This window comes from Epinephelus moara, chromosome 23 (assembly GCF_006386435.1).
Source record: "Epinephelus moara isolate mb chromosome 23, YSFRI_EMoa_1.0, whole genome shotgun sequence".
In the NCBI taxonomy this organism is placed as follows: Eukaryota; Metazoa; Chordata; class Actinopteri; order Perciformes; family Serranidae; genus Epinephelus; species Epinephelus moara.
The window spans coordinates 15,354,909-15,370,792 of NC_065528.1; the positions used below are offsets into that span (position 1 = coordinate 15,354,909).

The following is a 15,884-nucleotide window of genomic DNA, read 5'->3' on the forward strand; positions in this document are numbered from 1 at the left end:
CACAAATCCTCTGATGCAACTATTAGTTTTCGGCTTGTATTACTGCACACTGGTCTATTGACTTCATTCTGGTTCCACATTTGAAAGGTCAAATAAAGTGAAAACATATAAACAAGAGTCTCCAGCCACAACAACAGCAGCTCTGTGAGGCTAAACATTAAAGGGACAGCTCATCCCTACAATAAAGGTTCATATTTTTCCTCTTAGCTGTAGTGCTGTTCTGGATTGTTTTGGTGTGAGTTGCAGAGTGTTGGGGATATCGGTCGTAGAGATGTCTGCCTTCTCTCCAATATAATGGAACAAGATGGCACTCAGCTTGTGGTGCTCAAAGCGCCAAAAAATACATTTGAAAAACAGCAATGTCTCTTTCCAGAAATCATGACCCAGTTACTCAAGATAATCCACAGACCTTGTTGTGAGCAGTTTAAAGTTGGAACTATTTTCTCTCTACCCAACTAAGATCACCAACCGTATCACCGCATGAGTGTGCATCTACTCATGGATGAGAAGCTCATGCTCTTGACAGTGCAAGACGTAAATATTAATGGCGTCCTCCTTGGCTGAGCTGTACTGTTAGCTAGCTCAGTGGTGCTAGGTGAGCTAGCAGTAGATGCACGCTTCCTTCTGCACAGTGATACTGTTGGCAGGTGTTGTTTGGTAGAAAGAAAATAGTTCCTACATAAAACTGCTCACAACAGAGTCTGTGGATTATCTGTGGAGAGAAGGCAGATATTTCTACGGCCGATAGCTCTAAAACTTGGCAACTCACACCAAAAAAATGTAGATTCATAAGTAGCACTACAGCTAAGAGGAAAAATACGTATTTTTGATTTGTAGTTGAACTGTCCTTTAAGCTAGATCCTAATGGCAGCATGCTAGCATCCTAACTATGGTGATGCTAACATGCTGATGGCTAATAACTGTGTAAAATAGCTTTTACACATTACTACAGGTTAGAGCCTTATTTTTGTCTACGTGTTTGTTTCTGCCTCTTATGTCATAATCTACAAAATGGCATCTGACAAACAATGAGTCAGGTGAATGAAGTAGAAACTTAACAGCAAACCCCTACGTGCCTCAGTCCTTAAGTCACATAACCTTTATATGTTGCTAGAGACTCACAGCCACACATCCATAAATCTCTTGGCTCTAAGCTATCGTCTTTGTCCCTGCCTTCATTTGTATTTCTACTATGTTATGGGAGTTTTAAAGCCTCTCAGATCAACTGACAATAACAACAGACATGCAGAGATCGAGCCTGTGCTGTAGTGTTGGAGATACATTATCTCTGTTTATCTTTCGTTCTGTTCTGTTGGGTCCAGTTGGTCTTTTTTGGCCGTGAACAAAGCCACTCAGGCCGTGGTGACAGACTGCTACGTTGACAGGCCACGGCCTCTGAGCTCACATGCTTTTTGTGGCTCTATCTCTCAGAACGGTGCCTCCAAAAAAAGACGCTGCATCATGGGGCTCACACTTTGGTACGTTCCCCTCTGATCCCTCTCTTAAGGCCCAAACAGCAGCTGGCGAGATTAGAGAGGAGAGGACACTGACACACACACACAGACTCTCCCTGACAGCAAGACAGTCGGCCAGGATAGATCCAGTTCAGACTGGAGTGGGGACGTTCAAACACATTCATCCAGCTACGATCACCTCAACTGGACCCTTTATGTCTGTGGATCTCCAGCAACCTCACTGTGGACCTTGTCTTGTGTTGGATTCCCACATGCCTACTTAATTTTGGGGTCCGGACTGAATCAAGTGCAACTCAACAACTGGTCTTTCTGTGAGTTTAAACTCTTACTGACTGGGTCTGTGCTGATCACGCTTTGGCCATGAGCTGTTTCGGGTACCGCCGAGAGTTGAGTAAGTACGAAGATGTCGATGAGGACGAGCTTTTGGCCTCCCTCACCCCTGAGGAGCTGGCTGAGCTGGAAAAGGAGCTGGTGGACATTGATCCTGATGCCAACGTGCCCATAGGACTCAGACAGAGGGACCAGACAGACAAGACCCCTACGGGGACCTTCAGCAGAGAGGCCCTAATGAAGTATTGGGAAAATGAGACACGTAGATTGCTGGAGGATGAGCTGGGTGGAGGAAGTCCCAAACTGGTCAGTAATGACATTTAATTAGATTTGCTTGGCATGCACACAATGTGCCAGAGGCAAACCATGTTTGAAGTTGTATCAGATGAAACTCGAGCTTAAAAAAAGCCAAAAGTAGGAAGTCATTTGAAGCACTAAAAGAAGAGAATCATAACAAATCGTTCTGTCTTTCATAGTTGCCTTAAAACATCCACGTAGCTTTACAATGAACATGTTTCATCAGTTTTTAAAGGTCCAGTGTGGAGGATCTCGGGGGCTATACAGGTGGAAATGGAATCTAATATAATAAGTAGGGTTTCTTTAGTGTATAATCACCTGAAAATAAGAATTGTTGTGTTTTCTTTACTTTAGAATGCGTTGTTTATATCTACTTAGGGCGCGGGTCCTCGTCTAAGAGGTCCACCAGGACATGGCAAAGACTGGCTCTACATAGGGCCATTTGTGTTTTCAAGTTTTTTACGTGAAACTGCTTTATTCAGTGTTTTTACCGATTTAAATCAACCTGTCTGTTTGTTTTGAAGAAGAAGAGACCTCTGCGGATACTTTAGCTCCCGGTTAAAACCTCCTAAACAATAAACACTGGAGAAAAAAAGTTTCAGCTGGTTGCAATCTGCAGTCCTCACCACTAGATGTCACTGAATCCCCCTAAATCTTACACACTGGAACTTTAAGAACAAAAATACTCATGATTACAGCATTGCACTTCAACGATGAATGATTTTATTAAAATACAGGATGAAGAACAAGAGGAGGAATGTGTGACAGAAGAAAACAGCGATGCAGAGGATGAAAAGGATGTTGAAAATGAGAAAGAACAGAAACAGCAGGAAACACAAGAGGAGAAGAAAGAAGAAGAGGAGGAGGAGGATGATGAAGAAGAAGAAGAAGAAGAAGAAGGGAGTGAGGAAGAGGAGGAATCTGTAACAGAGGAGGAGGAGGAAGATGAGGAGGAAGAGGAAGAAGATAATAAATTAAAACCTGAACCTGTAAAGGAATTCCGGGCGCTGACACCACGTGCCGACAGCCCAATGCTACTGAAGCCGCAGAGGGTGGAGCCTATGAGACTGACCCCTCCCCCTCCACCTGTCGACCCAAACGCAACCGGAAACCCAACAGTCGTCGATGACGCTCTCCAAAGAGCTCTTAACAACGACCCTGAACTCACGGAGGTTAATCTCAACAACATTGACGATATCGCGCAGGTACGAACGCAGACACATGCTGTTAAAGGTTTGTCCTACGCTAGCCTATTTTTGGCACCAGGCATGTTGGCATGGTTATGTACTATAGGGCATAGTTACATATTTGGCATGACCACTTTTTATAACTGGAAATGAACAAAAACATGGTGCCCTCAGTTTTCAGTAGGCACCTAAAAGTTGAAATCATCTTGTGGTTTACTTGATGGCATGTAGTAGCTAAGAAAGTTATTTTACTCATGTTAGTTTTAGGTGCAGTAGCTAGATCATGACCTTTGTGTCAACTTGGTAAACACAGGCCTTACTAAAGTGTTAAAATGTCTTCAGGGATGCTGTAACCAGTATGCAGTGGTGGAGGTATTGCCAATTGAAAAGAATATCCCAGTCGGCCTTAAAGGGTTAGTTAGATCTTTTGAAATGGGGCCGAATGAGGCACTTACCCATAGTCAGTGTATTACATACTATACATGTTGGTCAGCATGCCCCCAGTTTGGAGAAGCAGGCAGGGGTACGGAAACATAGGCTATAGCAATATACTGCTGTGAAAGGGGGCAGAAACAAAACGTTATTTAGCCACCTAAAAAAAATCAATATCAGTTTTGGAGTGTGGGGTACGTCACACAACCCCACTTCAGAATATCTGAACTTTCCTTTTAAACTGTAATTTCACCATTTTTTAAAGTCCCTTGTTTCAAAGTTTCAGTGTGGTATAGCCAGTACAGGTCAAATGTATTCAATATGCTTTCACGCTGATCATATTGTAATTTACTTTTTAGGAAACCCTGATTCGATTCGCTGAAGCTCTGAGGTCCAACACACACGTGCGGGTCTTCAGCCTCGCGAACACTCGAGCTGACGACCCTGTGGCTCTGGCCATTGCTAAGATGCTGAGGGAGAACTCGTCCATCATCAGTCTGAATATAGAGTCTAACTATGTGACTGGAAAGGGCGTGATGGCGTTGGTTCAAGCGCTTCCTGGAAACAACACCCTGACTGAGCTTCGGTTCCACAACCAGAGACACATGTGTGGAGGACAGGTAAATTCTCCTCTATTACTTCAACCAAACAAATCTCGACAAAGCAGCCATAATCTGAATGTCTTGCTTTCTCAAACTCCCCCACCTCAGGTAGAGATGGAGATGGTGAAGATACTGAGGGAAAACTACACCCTGATCAAGCTGGGCTACCAGTTTAACCTGCCTGGTCCCAGGATGAGCATGACGGGGATCCTCACCAGGAATCAGGACCGCCAGAGACAGAAACGGCTGCAGGAGCAGAAACAGCTGCAGGGCCAACTGGGGGTGCCAGAGGGAGCGGTCAACCCCAGAACCACTGCACTGGTATGTAGCTTTGCTCCAGTATGGGACGTGTCCAGTAAAATAGGATTATTTTTCGATGGGTCGCACCCACTGTTGCCCACTGGTCAACAATTGAATTCTTCCTATCTTTGGTTCTCCATTATAGCTTCAAGAGTACCAATCTGTGTAACAGTGACACGCTCTTCAGCTAACAAACGAAATGCTTATGATGCGCAACTTTAACAAAATCAGCTGCTCCAACAACCTGTGATAGTGTGGCATCAATGACCTTCTTCAGAGCGCCAATCCAATTCCGTTTTTCGGTTTTGAGAAAGTCTGGATAGCAAAAAAACCCAAACAAAAACAACAACGGTTGTGACTGGCCTAAGGAGGGCCAGGTTGGTTGGAAATCTGTTAGAACAGGAGAAGGACTAGGCGCATCTGCCTGAGCAAATAAAACACAAACTCGCAAATTTGTCTGATTCCCAGGCTAATATAAAATACTTTGAATGTAACTACTCAGTGTTTACAGCTGCAACTTTAAGCGTAAGCCAGCACACGAGCCTTTTCTAGTTATAAATGTATGTGTGAGAATCCATTTTCCTCTCTCTGTCTCCAGAAAGGAACTCCTCGTTCATCACCTTACAGCTCACCCAGGGGCTCTCCTTGGTCCTCACCCAAACTCCCCAGGAGTGACCTGGCCAAAAAGCAAACTCCTCCTGCTCCACCTCCTCCTCCCCCTCCACCACCTCCTCCTCCCCCACCTCCTCCTCCACCACCTCCCCTGCATCGGGAGAAGATGAAGCCCACCAGGATGATTGCGGAGGTCATCAAGGCGCACGAGGCGGGCAGCAAGAAGGTGAAGAAGACAAAAGGGAAAAAGGGCAAGAAGGGGAAGGCGTCAGAGAGAGACGATACACCTAGCATCCTGAAGGAGCTCAAGAATGCGCTGAGGCCCATGTCGGTGGACAAGAGAGGGGAGGAGGGCAGCAGGCCGTCTACGCCCATGAGGTCGGCCCACGACCAGCTGATGGAGTCTATTCGCAACAGCAGTGTCCGCAGCCTGAGACGGGTAAGGGAAAGGATTTGTGCAACAATGGGGACGTTTAAATGTTTATCTGATGGTTTAAATTTGCTGCTCATTGTGTGAATGCTGATTCAGCAAGGCTGGATTTTCAAAATAAAAGCTTATAGATGGTAACATAATCAAATTAAAAGTTTTTTTTTTCAAATATTCAGTACTTCACTTGCAGTGAATTGAAAAACCTTCAAATCTTCAATTTACACCACTTTGAAATTCTGCTCTCTATATACTTTTATCAGTAGCCTTCATTTAAACTTTAAACAGGCCACAAAGTAATTATAATTTTCCTGTACATTTCTGACTGAGTACTATGTCTGGATACTTTCAGCAAGGGGAGAGCGGGGCACACAAATGAACAGTGATTGTTTTTTCTAGAACTTACCTTTCTCCCACAATTGCACTTAGAAGTGGTAGAAGTGAAATGTTACAACATGCTCCATGGGTGGGGTTAATTGTAACAGGCAGGGGGTTAGCCGTAACACTTGCTGGAAAAGTGAATTCAATACGATTCTATCTATATACTATAGGTCTCCATCTACATCAGGGGAAGGATAGGAATCCATACAGGTATCCATCCATGTGTTAGTCCATCATCGATATTTAATGGTTGGACCGACAGATGTACACAGATTGGGCAACCTAGATTGACATGTAAAAATATGAATATCGAATGTATGAATATTGACGAGACTGTGAAACTGTGAGATAAGATACCTGACAAATTAAAAACACAAGTATATCTCATTTAATTAAGGACATCAGTTTAAACAGAAGTTCGAAGTTGCAAAAATAGAGAAAATGTGCTATAGGAAACTTAATTATTATAACACTGTGTTACCAACTAATCCCGCCGTGGAAATTTGATCAAGTCTAGCTAACACTTGCTGAGAGTTGGTTACATAATTCAAACAGTGCTATGTTTTAGGCAACAAGACAATTATTGGTTATATATGGTTGGATTTGGTGACTTACATAGACAGTGCAGTAATCGTAAAACAAGTACGACAAAGAAATTTACTTATGCTGGCCAAAAACACACGTCCAATCTCTGTGGAATTTTGCGGGTCACTGTTTGGTGGTATTGTGGTCAACTGGCCGGAAGCACGAAAGGTTCGACCCCGTGATAGGTTGTGCCCTGCGCTCCCTCACAGAGACCATTCAAATGTCAAAATGTTATGCTCTTTATTGACATTAATTCTTATACTCAACCTTTTCTGTTTTTTTGGTTTTTAAAGTATAAAGCATTTCTTCTTTCAGCCTTTTAGTTAAATTCAAATTCCACCTATGACAGTACAGTTTACCTTGCAGCCTTCCTAGCCATGTATTTCAGCTCTTGGCCTCTTTAGGTAATGCTGTGCCAGTTTTACATTTCAACTTCCAAATCTTTTGGCCTTTAACATGTTTCAGACTAGTCATGTCATATTTTTGCATTTGCAGCAATGCTTTGTAATGTCCTTCAGCTTTCAGCATTCACACGCATTTCCTTCAGGACATGCATCTCCTTTTTTTTATCCAGTTTTGTTATCAGTGTTGTTGTCCCCTAATTACTGTATCAGATTCAAGCTGGATTATGTAGAAATGTACTGAGTGGCAAAACATTCCTCCTCCACAAGCAGGCAAGTAATCCACTTAATGCAAAACTGAGTTAAGTGCCTCGACAGGCAAACTGAACAAGTAGGAAGTTTAATGTAGACGAGGATGACACAGAGTCAGCAGTGTCTGAGTCATGGTATGTATTTTTCTCTTCACTGGGGTACTGTAGGCTGCAAAAGACTGCTTAACACCAGCCAGCACTGTGGTACGATCACAATGTTTTCAGAGCCAGAGAGAAAAGCCAAAATTTAGCCAATAATAATGTCAGCCAAGCCAGTCAAGTATTCTTACTCTGAAGAGGAAGATAAGATTATCAAGAGAAAGAAAGAAGGATGGAAAATAAAGCTAATAAGACAAACAAATAAGAGAGCGTGCATTTATCTCATAATTGTGTGACAGTTTTACTCTTAAAGAACTGAATGCATCCGAACTTAGATTTTTTTTCTAATCTTGGAGAGGAGAGAGAAGTATTACCTTGGCTGAAGCTTTAGCACAGCTTGTTGCATTGTTAAAGTGGAAAATCAGCTCTGCCCTCAGATGGCAGGGTCTCCGAGCTGTGAAATTCCTGCCACTTAGAGAAAGTATTTATAGAAACTGTTCAGCGCAGCTCTGATAAAGGCAGATATGACACGTTACCACAGCACGCAGCAACAACACACATCCAACAAAAACAGCCCGCTAACACTTCATCTGTTGACACCGCTGAGGACGTCATGCACGGACTCGATGCGATGTCCAGGTTTGCGAGCTTATAAAGAACAATTATATCTCATTGGATTCATGCCTTTCCTAAAATGTGTACAGGGTTGCTACACCCTTTTTAAAAATCCAATTTGACGCTTGTTTTGATCTTTCTAAGACCTCGACGGAGAAAATTTCCAAAAGCAAATGCACATTAGGCCTGAGCTTTGTGTGTTAAAAAACATTTTCATTTAAAACTTAAATTTAAATTACAAACTGCTTGTTAAGACACATGCATGTTACAGTATAGCTACCTTTTATCCACTTTGACAGTCTATTAAACTGGTAAAATCTGGTGACCAAATTTTAAGTCCAACACATTCTCACCCCAACCTCGTCACATATCGATGTTTGGTCATGAACTTTCCACGTCTGGATATGACGTGCAAGATACCCTGGATGTGTTGGTCGACGTTAAAGGACGGCTTTTCTTGTTGGTGTCTGACACCTCAAGTCACTGCCCAAGCGCCGGATTTCGACAACTTCGGAGTGAGACCGCATTTATGTTGCATATTGTAGTTCCTTAGAAACATTATTAACTAGAGTCTAGCTATTGTCAAAAATATCAGAGGGCTTTGTGTGTTCTCTGAAACTCAACTGTTTTAACTTAGCATCATCCTTACTGTTTTTTGTATTTAATCCTGCTCTCACAAGCAGGTGGCCTGCGGAGAACCAATCGGAACATTACAAGAAAAAGAAAGAGCTGGATTGAGTCCGGACAAAAGACCAAACCATATTTAAATAAGTAAATCCCGTTTGGAGCTATGTCTCATGCAACTAGGCATCAGCTCGAAAATCTAAGGTCTACCATGATTTAAAAATGACTTTTTAAAAGTCTAGTGTGTAGGAGTGTTTAGTGCCATCTAGTGGTGAGGTTGCAGATTGCAACCAACTGAAGCTTCTCACGTGTGCTTAGTGTGTAGGAGAAGTATGGTGGTCAGTGCAAAAAGGCAAATCATCCTATCTAGAGCCAGTATTTGGTTCTAAGGTAACAAACATGATCCTTATTTTCAGGTGATTATACACTCATGAAAACATAGTTATGAATATTATATACTATTTCTGCCAATATATCCCACTAAATCCTACACACTGGACCATTTCATGAAATTCTGAACATCTAATTTAAAGAGATACTCTGCCAGTTTTCAAGCAGCTTTGTATCACAACAATGTGGGTAGTATGTGTAAATGAACTGTCCATCTAACCAGTGCCCAGATCTCGCTGCTCGCTTGCCAGCGAAAATCCTCTGGCTCTTGGGCTGTTGGTCGAACTACAGATTGTACTTTCCCAGTTTCGTGCCCACCGCCACCACAGACACAAGGAGTATGGAAGCAGATCGAGAGAGAAAGAGCCGCCTCTCTTAAACTCAAATCAAACTGTAAACTAGGCAGTGCAGATCAAATATAAACCAAGATTCTGTTACTCTATTACAATAACACTATTTCCTCAATTACAGTATTAATTATAAATAAATATTACAATATTAATATACAATACTATTTTCATAAAACATTCAGGAGGCCCAGACCTAATGACACCACAGTTTATTCCACACTATTGAAGCTGCTTCTCTTTTTGAAACCACACCGGAGTCTGTAATAATTTCGCTTTTAGCCATGCTTGTTGTTGCCGTGGGTAACAGTATGACGTCAATATGTCAACAAGTCGAAATATCTAAAGTTTCACGATATAAATTTTTCATATGATACTAAAAACTATAATGGTGTTATCGTGAACGAGATGATATGGCAGACCCCGATTTTAGTGCACAGTTTGGTTGTAATATGAGAGAGGTTAAACAGGAAGCAGGCGCCATACTGTTTCCTGTATTATGAAAATAGAGGCTGGAAAAAACTGAGATCAAACAGTAAAACTAAGCAGTGCTGATCAAATATAAACCAAGAATCTTTTACTGTGGTGCCTCTTTCATTTTTCAGAAACACATTTTAGTGCACTGTTTAACTGTAATAGGAGATTGTTTGTTTCCAGCTAGCTGCCAAATTGTTCCTCAGATAAACAACTCGCATTATTTCATCCACCAGCAGGAGGATTTATTGGTCTAGTGCAACGCAGTGCATTCTGGTAGTTGTAGGCTTTCTACCTTTTGAGCAAAAGCGAATGCCACAGCTCTTTTCCTCTGTTTGCTCTGGTCATGTGGCACCACATTTTTGCATCTTTCCACAGCTTCCACAGCCCAGTTTTATGAAAAGACATTCGTCTGGCCAGTGTACACTGCCAACAGCCAGAAAATTACCCATTATAAATTAGCTTCATCACTTATAATGGAGAGAGGCCATTTTATGAGAGATGTGGTTTGAAAACTGCATTCTTGTACCCATGATTCAGAAGTCATTTTTTTTTCTTTTTTTGGTTGGATGTATTACTGTCACGTCCACTGATTCAAGTCCATTCCTCTCATTCCCATCTCTGCTGTCACCATCATATTCCTTAAAAAGCGTGGATGACTTAACAGCCTGTATTTAAAACTGACAAAGCATTATCTTTATTTCCAGGTTGAAGTCCCACATCATCTACGATAATACAAGCGACGTAAAAGAGGTCTCTTCATTGCCATGGAAATTCGGGGCGTCTGCCTAATGATGACGATGGAGTGATGAAAGCACATGATGAAAACATGTTGGGATTGCTGAGGAGGCAAAAAACTGAATACTTACTCATGAAAAAGAAAACTATACTGGGAATTTGCACTGCAACAATAGCTTTACAAGTTTTTTTCTAAAGTATAAAAACATAATTGAAAATGGTATTTGTATTTTAATTTTGAGTTGACTGAACTGTTTACTGATACGTTTTCTAATTCATTGTTTTCTTGTAAAATTGTAAATATGGTCTGTTGTTGGGTGAATCGTGTTCATTTCTAAATATAGCCATTTGGTGTTTACAATGCTGCTTGTCAGTGAATGCAAACTGTTTTCTTATTATTTGGTTACTGGACAAGCTCCATTCGAAAGAAAAGGGTCAAGCTGTGATGCAGCAGTATAGCAAGCGCACGAAGCCACTGTTCTGATCAGTGAGTCATCTTACTGGTCAAGCACCACTGATGCATATTCCCACTCCGACACACTCACAATACGCCCACTCCAGTCAGCACGTATTAGAGCAGGGCTCTGGCGCACTTTGTTTGAACAATTCACAATGCATGACAAGCCAAGAGAAAAAATAGGCAGTCACTGTCAGTGCCACTGACATCACAGAAGAGACATTCACTTCAAAGAGGATGAATGTCTGCTATGGGTCAATACCTACCCAGAGTTTGTTAACATTAGCCACCACAAGCTACTGGTCTTACTGATGAATTTTCATGAACAGTGATGTGTTTCATTTTCTCGCTTTAAAGACTAAACTGAAATTTACCATCACCAAAAACCCACTTAAAGTTAAACGGACAGTTCACCCCAAAAACAAAAATACATTTATTTCCTCTTACCTGTAGTGCTGTTTATCAATCTAGATTGTTTTGGTGTGAGTTGCCGAGCGTTGGAGATATTGCCCTAAGAGATGTCCGCCCTCTCTCAAATATAATGGAACTAGATGGCACTTGGCACCACAAAAATACATTTGAAAAACTCAGCAGCAATGTCTCTTTCCAGAAATCATGACCTGGTTACTCAAGATAATCCACAGACCTTGTTGTGAGCAGTTTCATGTAGGAACTATTTTCTGTCACCTGCCAGCTGAATCACTGCGCAGTAGGAAGCGTGCATCTACTGCTGGCTCACCTAGCGCCACTGAGCTAGCTAACGTTGCAGCTCAATGAATTGAGAATGTCATAAATGTTTACATTGCGTGCTGATAAGTGGTAATCGGTTGGTGGGTGTAGCTTGGTAGAGAGGAAATAGTTCCTACATGAAACTGCTGTCAACAAGGTCTGTGGATTATCTCAAGTAACCGGGTCATGATTTCTGGATAGAGACTTTCGGTATGTTTACATGCACAGTTAGGTCGAGCTACGGTTATAGATCAACTAGGCCATTTAATTGGACTACCGTTCTTTTCCCAGTATACAAGCATGGGTTTGGAATCGATTTATTGACTAAAGTTTGTCTGACTACGATGGGTATACGATATTTAACTCTTTTAGCTGACACAGCATGACCTGTGTTTCATTGTCCGTCCAAAAATGCACGGCTCTGGATGTTGATTTCGCCACGTTGTTACCAGCTTCTTCTTCCGTCATGCATTTGATGCTATTCGACTTCTGGGTCAAGGCCCAGGGTGAAAACTGCGGACCATGCACAGAGCACCAAGGCCAGTTAGGGTCCAGTTGACTGTATACATGTGAGAGTAATTTGATTCTCAATCGCATAATCTTGGTGCGTTAGTCCGACTTTGAGAAGTTTGATTTAGTATGATTTCAGTCAGAAAACATGTATTCTAAAAGTCCGGTTTTGGTCGGACTGCCACAATAAATTGATTTTCTCCAATGTCATGTAAACGTAATGATTGTTGTTGAGTTTTTCAGAAGTATTGTTTGGCGCTTTGGGCACCACAAGCCGAGTGCCATCTAGTTCCATTATATCCGAGAGAAGGCAGACATCTCTACGACCGATATCTAAACCACTCGCCAACTCACACCAAAACAATCTAGACTGATAGATAGCACTACAGGTAAGAAGAAAAATGTGTATTTTGGCTTTTGGAGTGAACTGTCCCTTTCAAATCTATAGGTACAGTGGGTAGATTTATGCTGGATTTATTCTGGGTTGGCGGGATTTAGCCAATTAAGATGGGGATGTTGGTGAATAGAGACATAATATCATGACAGAAAGGGAAGGAGAGTCCGGGAAAAGAAGAAGACAAATTAAACTGAGAGACAGGGGTGACAGGTTGGCAAGGAGAGACCAAGAGCATGTGAGGGTGAAGGGGGGGGGGATGACAGATGACAGTGAAAGCAAAAGACTGAGGGATGTGAGCTATTAGCATTCTAATCCTGGTCCTGCATTTGTTTATGTGTCTTGGAAGAGTTCCCTGACTCCTAAATCCACAGTGCAGCTGTTCAGACAACACAGTCAGGGACTCAAGGGTGGCAACAGCAAGACAACTACAAATTGCATAATGGCAAACCGTTTCCCAAATTATACCAGAAGGTTTTCAAAGTGATTTCCCGCTTTAAAGGCCTTTCATTAACCTCAGCATTGTCAAATAAGTGTATAAAGTGCCAAATTGGGCCAGATAGGTACTGAAAAACTGGCATTTTCCAGAACATTACTGTAGTATGTGAAGGAAAAATGGTGGACGGTGCCATAGAGTACATAAGCTAGACTTGGCCAGAACTGAGTGAAGCTCCATCGCAGGGTACACTCCTCATGTTCAAACCCAGTCTCCTCAATGGCCGTCCCAAATACCGCAGCTCAGTATGCACAATGCACTCCTCAGACTAAGTGTCCTAAGAATAAAACTTCCTCTACTCAAGTACGGCACTTTGTCATATCTGTCAAACTGTCAATGGGGGGATCCGTCCATAAAGACTCACCATAAAATGACGAGACTTCCTGCTTGTAAATGAGGTCTATGCACTCAGGGTGGTCACTGCATTATCCTCGTAGTGAATTCAAGTTTATTCTCAGGATGGACAGAGGGTTTCATGCACCATGGGGAAATGTAAAACCAGTCAGTGAGTCACAACAAAATTGTTAAGTGCACGTGTTTACATGTATTCCTTGAACACTGAGCTACAGAGTATCCCTGAAGCTGCTCAGTCAAACCACTCAGACCCTTTGACCTTTGCATTCCTTCCTAATTTATGCATGCAGTGTTACAAATTAAAGCCATTCGACTTAAGCTGCCACAATCTTAAAATACAAACCTAGCTTCAAGTGCACAAAAGGGCAATATCACCAGTAATTTACCTAATATTCTACTTGTGACTGACACACCAAGCCGACAGTTGGCCATTGGTCATTGTTGGGCTGTCAGTGAGAGTCTGTTACCCTGTGGTGTTCAGCACTGTTTTTTGGCTGATTCAGCATGTTGAATTAGTGTTGGACCCACTGAAACCCATTGGTGATCAAGTAAGAGAAAGTAGTAAGAGAAACAGAAATGAGGAGAGCAAACAAATGGTGAAAGTCAAGAGGGCATAGGATCAAAACAACCTTCTTATATTAGGTATGGTTAGATTTTAGTTACTGAGCTCTTTAGCACAGTTTGTAATTGTGTTATTGTTCATGAGCACACAGGAAATAACCTTCGTTCGCTCAACATTGTGTTGTGCGGTGCCAACTGGAGAACTAGCGTCTTGAATCCACCCTGTCTTCTGGTTTCCTTTTTCAATGGCGTATACAGACTACCGCCGCCTGCTAGTTTGGAAAGTTATTCCCCCCATTCAGGCGCAGAACGTACGTGCTAGTTGTCTTGGCGGTGTGTTCAAGTCATAGACTGTACATAGAGACGGACCACCTGCCTCCACTTTCTCCCACTGTACAAAAACCCAAAATATCCTGGATATGGCCGCTGCTATCTTACGCTGGTGACATCATTTGGAGCCAGAGTCTGCACAGTAGCGATCTTTGTGGTATTGAGTTCCCGCCCATACACCCGTCCGATCAATTGCGATCAGTGCCATTGATTGCAAGCAAACCCAATGGCACACATAGCTGTCAATCATGACGTCAACCCCCCTTTTTATAGCATTAAATAACCAATTAAAACCAAACTTATCAGACAAAACGAACACGTCAACACACATCAGCGTGATAACAACTGTCTAAAATGACAGAGACCATCTTTGGGAAGACTTTTGGCCCATGACCATCAGAGGGCGATTGAGCTGTTTTGGTCATATCGTCCATGTTTATTATACAATCTATGGTTCAAGTACAGCTATTTTGCCGAGACGCAGATGAGGTGAGGCGACCTTACAGTCAGCCTTTGTTGCCGCTACTTTGTTGCAGTTGAACAGTGTGTAAAGGCTGAAAGAACCAACAGAGTCAAAAGATAAACAGTGCTCTGTTGCTTCTATAAATGCTTTTGTTTATGTGCATGTGTGTACTGTATGTGTTGGTCGGGATCTCTATGGCAGCGCTGTATCCAAGTTGTGCTGCCCCACTAGTGGAAAGTACCATACCTGCACTAATCCCTGTCAAACTCTGCGGCAGAGAGAACTGATACAGGGTCAGTGTGGTGTCAGCTGATGTGAACCATCAACTAAAAATAAATGGTAGAGGCATAGGATTGTTGTAGTCCTTATTGTGGTGCTCACACTTAATTATAGGGTCAATTCTTGCAGTGACTTCCAAAAATACTTTAGAAAGGGCAACTTTTAGTTCCTCACATCATATGTCGTTGCTACATCTTTTCTTTGAGTCTGGGTATTTTTTATGGAGTTTAGTCAGGAATGTTGTATCACACACACACACACACACACACACACACACTTATGCTTTGTCCCTCACTCACCCAGTTTTCATTTCTACCTGGTTCAGTGGGTGAAATGGTAGCAGTAACGGGTGTGATAATCCTCTGCTCAGCTGTTTCCAGATCTGTCCAATTCCCTGTCTGGCTGTCTATTGCAGGTGTTGAGACCTGTATTCATCACACACACATGTGGGCAAACAGATGCACACACTCAAATTACAAACTTGACAGATATGATTGTGCTCCCTTACACAAGTGCAACAAAGTCTGTGCACATTATGTATCAGGATTACTGTCTCTTTCATGTCTATGAACTTGATTCAACTATAAATATTAGATTTCTAAACCCTAAACACAAAATGAAGTCAAAGTTTCACAGGAAATTAAAGTAAAATTTTGAAATTATGGATCCTGCAAATAAAAGTTTTAGAAAGAAACGTCCATTGTAACAGTCTGTGAAAGTAAAGGAAGCCAAAATACCAAAGTA

General features: G+C 42.1%; 1 protein-coding gene across 1 annotated transcript; it reads left to right on the plus strand.

Annotated features, from left to right (window-relative positions):
• Positions 1-1,537: 1,537 nt before the first annotated feature.
• On the plus strand, positions 1,538-11,341 carry lmod2b (leiomodin 2 (cardiac) b). Its single transcript, XM_050036257.1, has 6 exons — positions 1,538-2,111; positions 2,840-3,307; positions 4,081-4,341; positions 4,432-4,644; positions 5,222-5,674; positions 10,537-11,341. The coding sequence occupies exons 1-6, from the start codon at positions 1,836-1,838 to the stop codon at positions 10,561-10,563; spliced, it is 1,698 nt and encodes a 565-aa protein (XP_049892214.1). The 5' UTR covers positions 1,538-1,835; the 3' UTR covers positions 10,564-11,341.
• Positions 11,342-15,884: the final 4,543 nt, after the last annotated feature.

Bases quoted from the DNA above. Each gene is read 5' to 3' on its own strand.
- lmod2b (XM_050036257.1), top strand. From the start codon at position 1,836: ATGAGCTGTTTCGGGTACCGCCGAGAGTTGAGTAAGTACGAAGATGTC. The intron at 2,112-2,839 runs GTCAGTAATGAC...ATTAAAATACAG, and splicing joins GTGGAGGAAGTCCCAAACTG to GATGAAGAACAAGAGGAGGA. The intron at 4,645-5,221 runs GTATGTAGCTTT...CTCTGTCTCCAG, and splicing joins ACCCCAGAACCACTGCACTG to AAAGGAACTCCTCGTTCATC.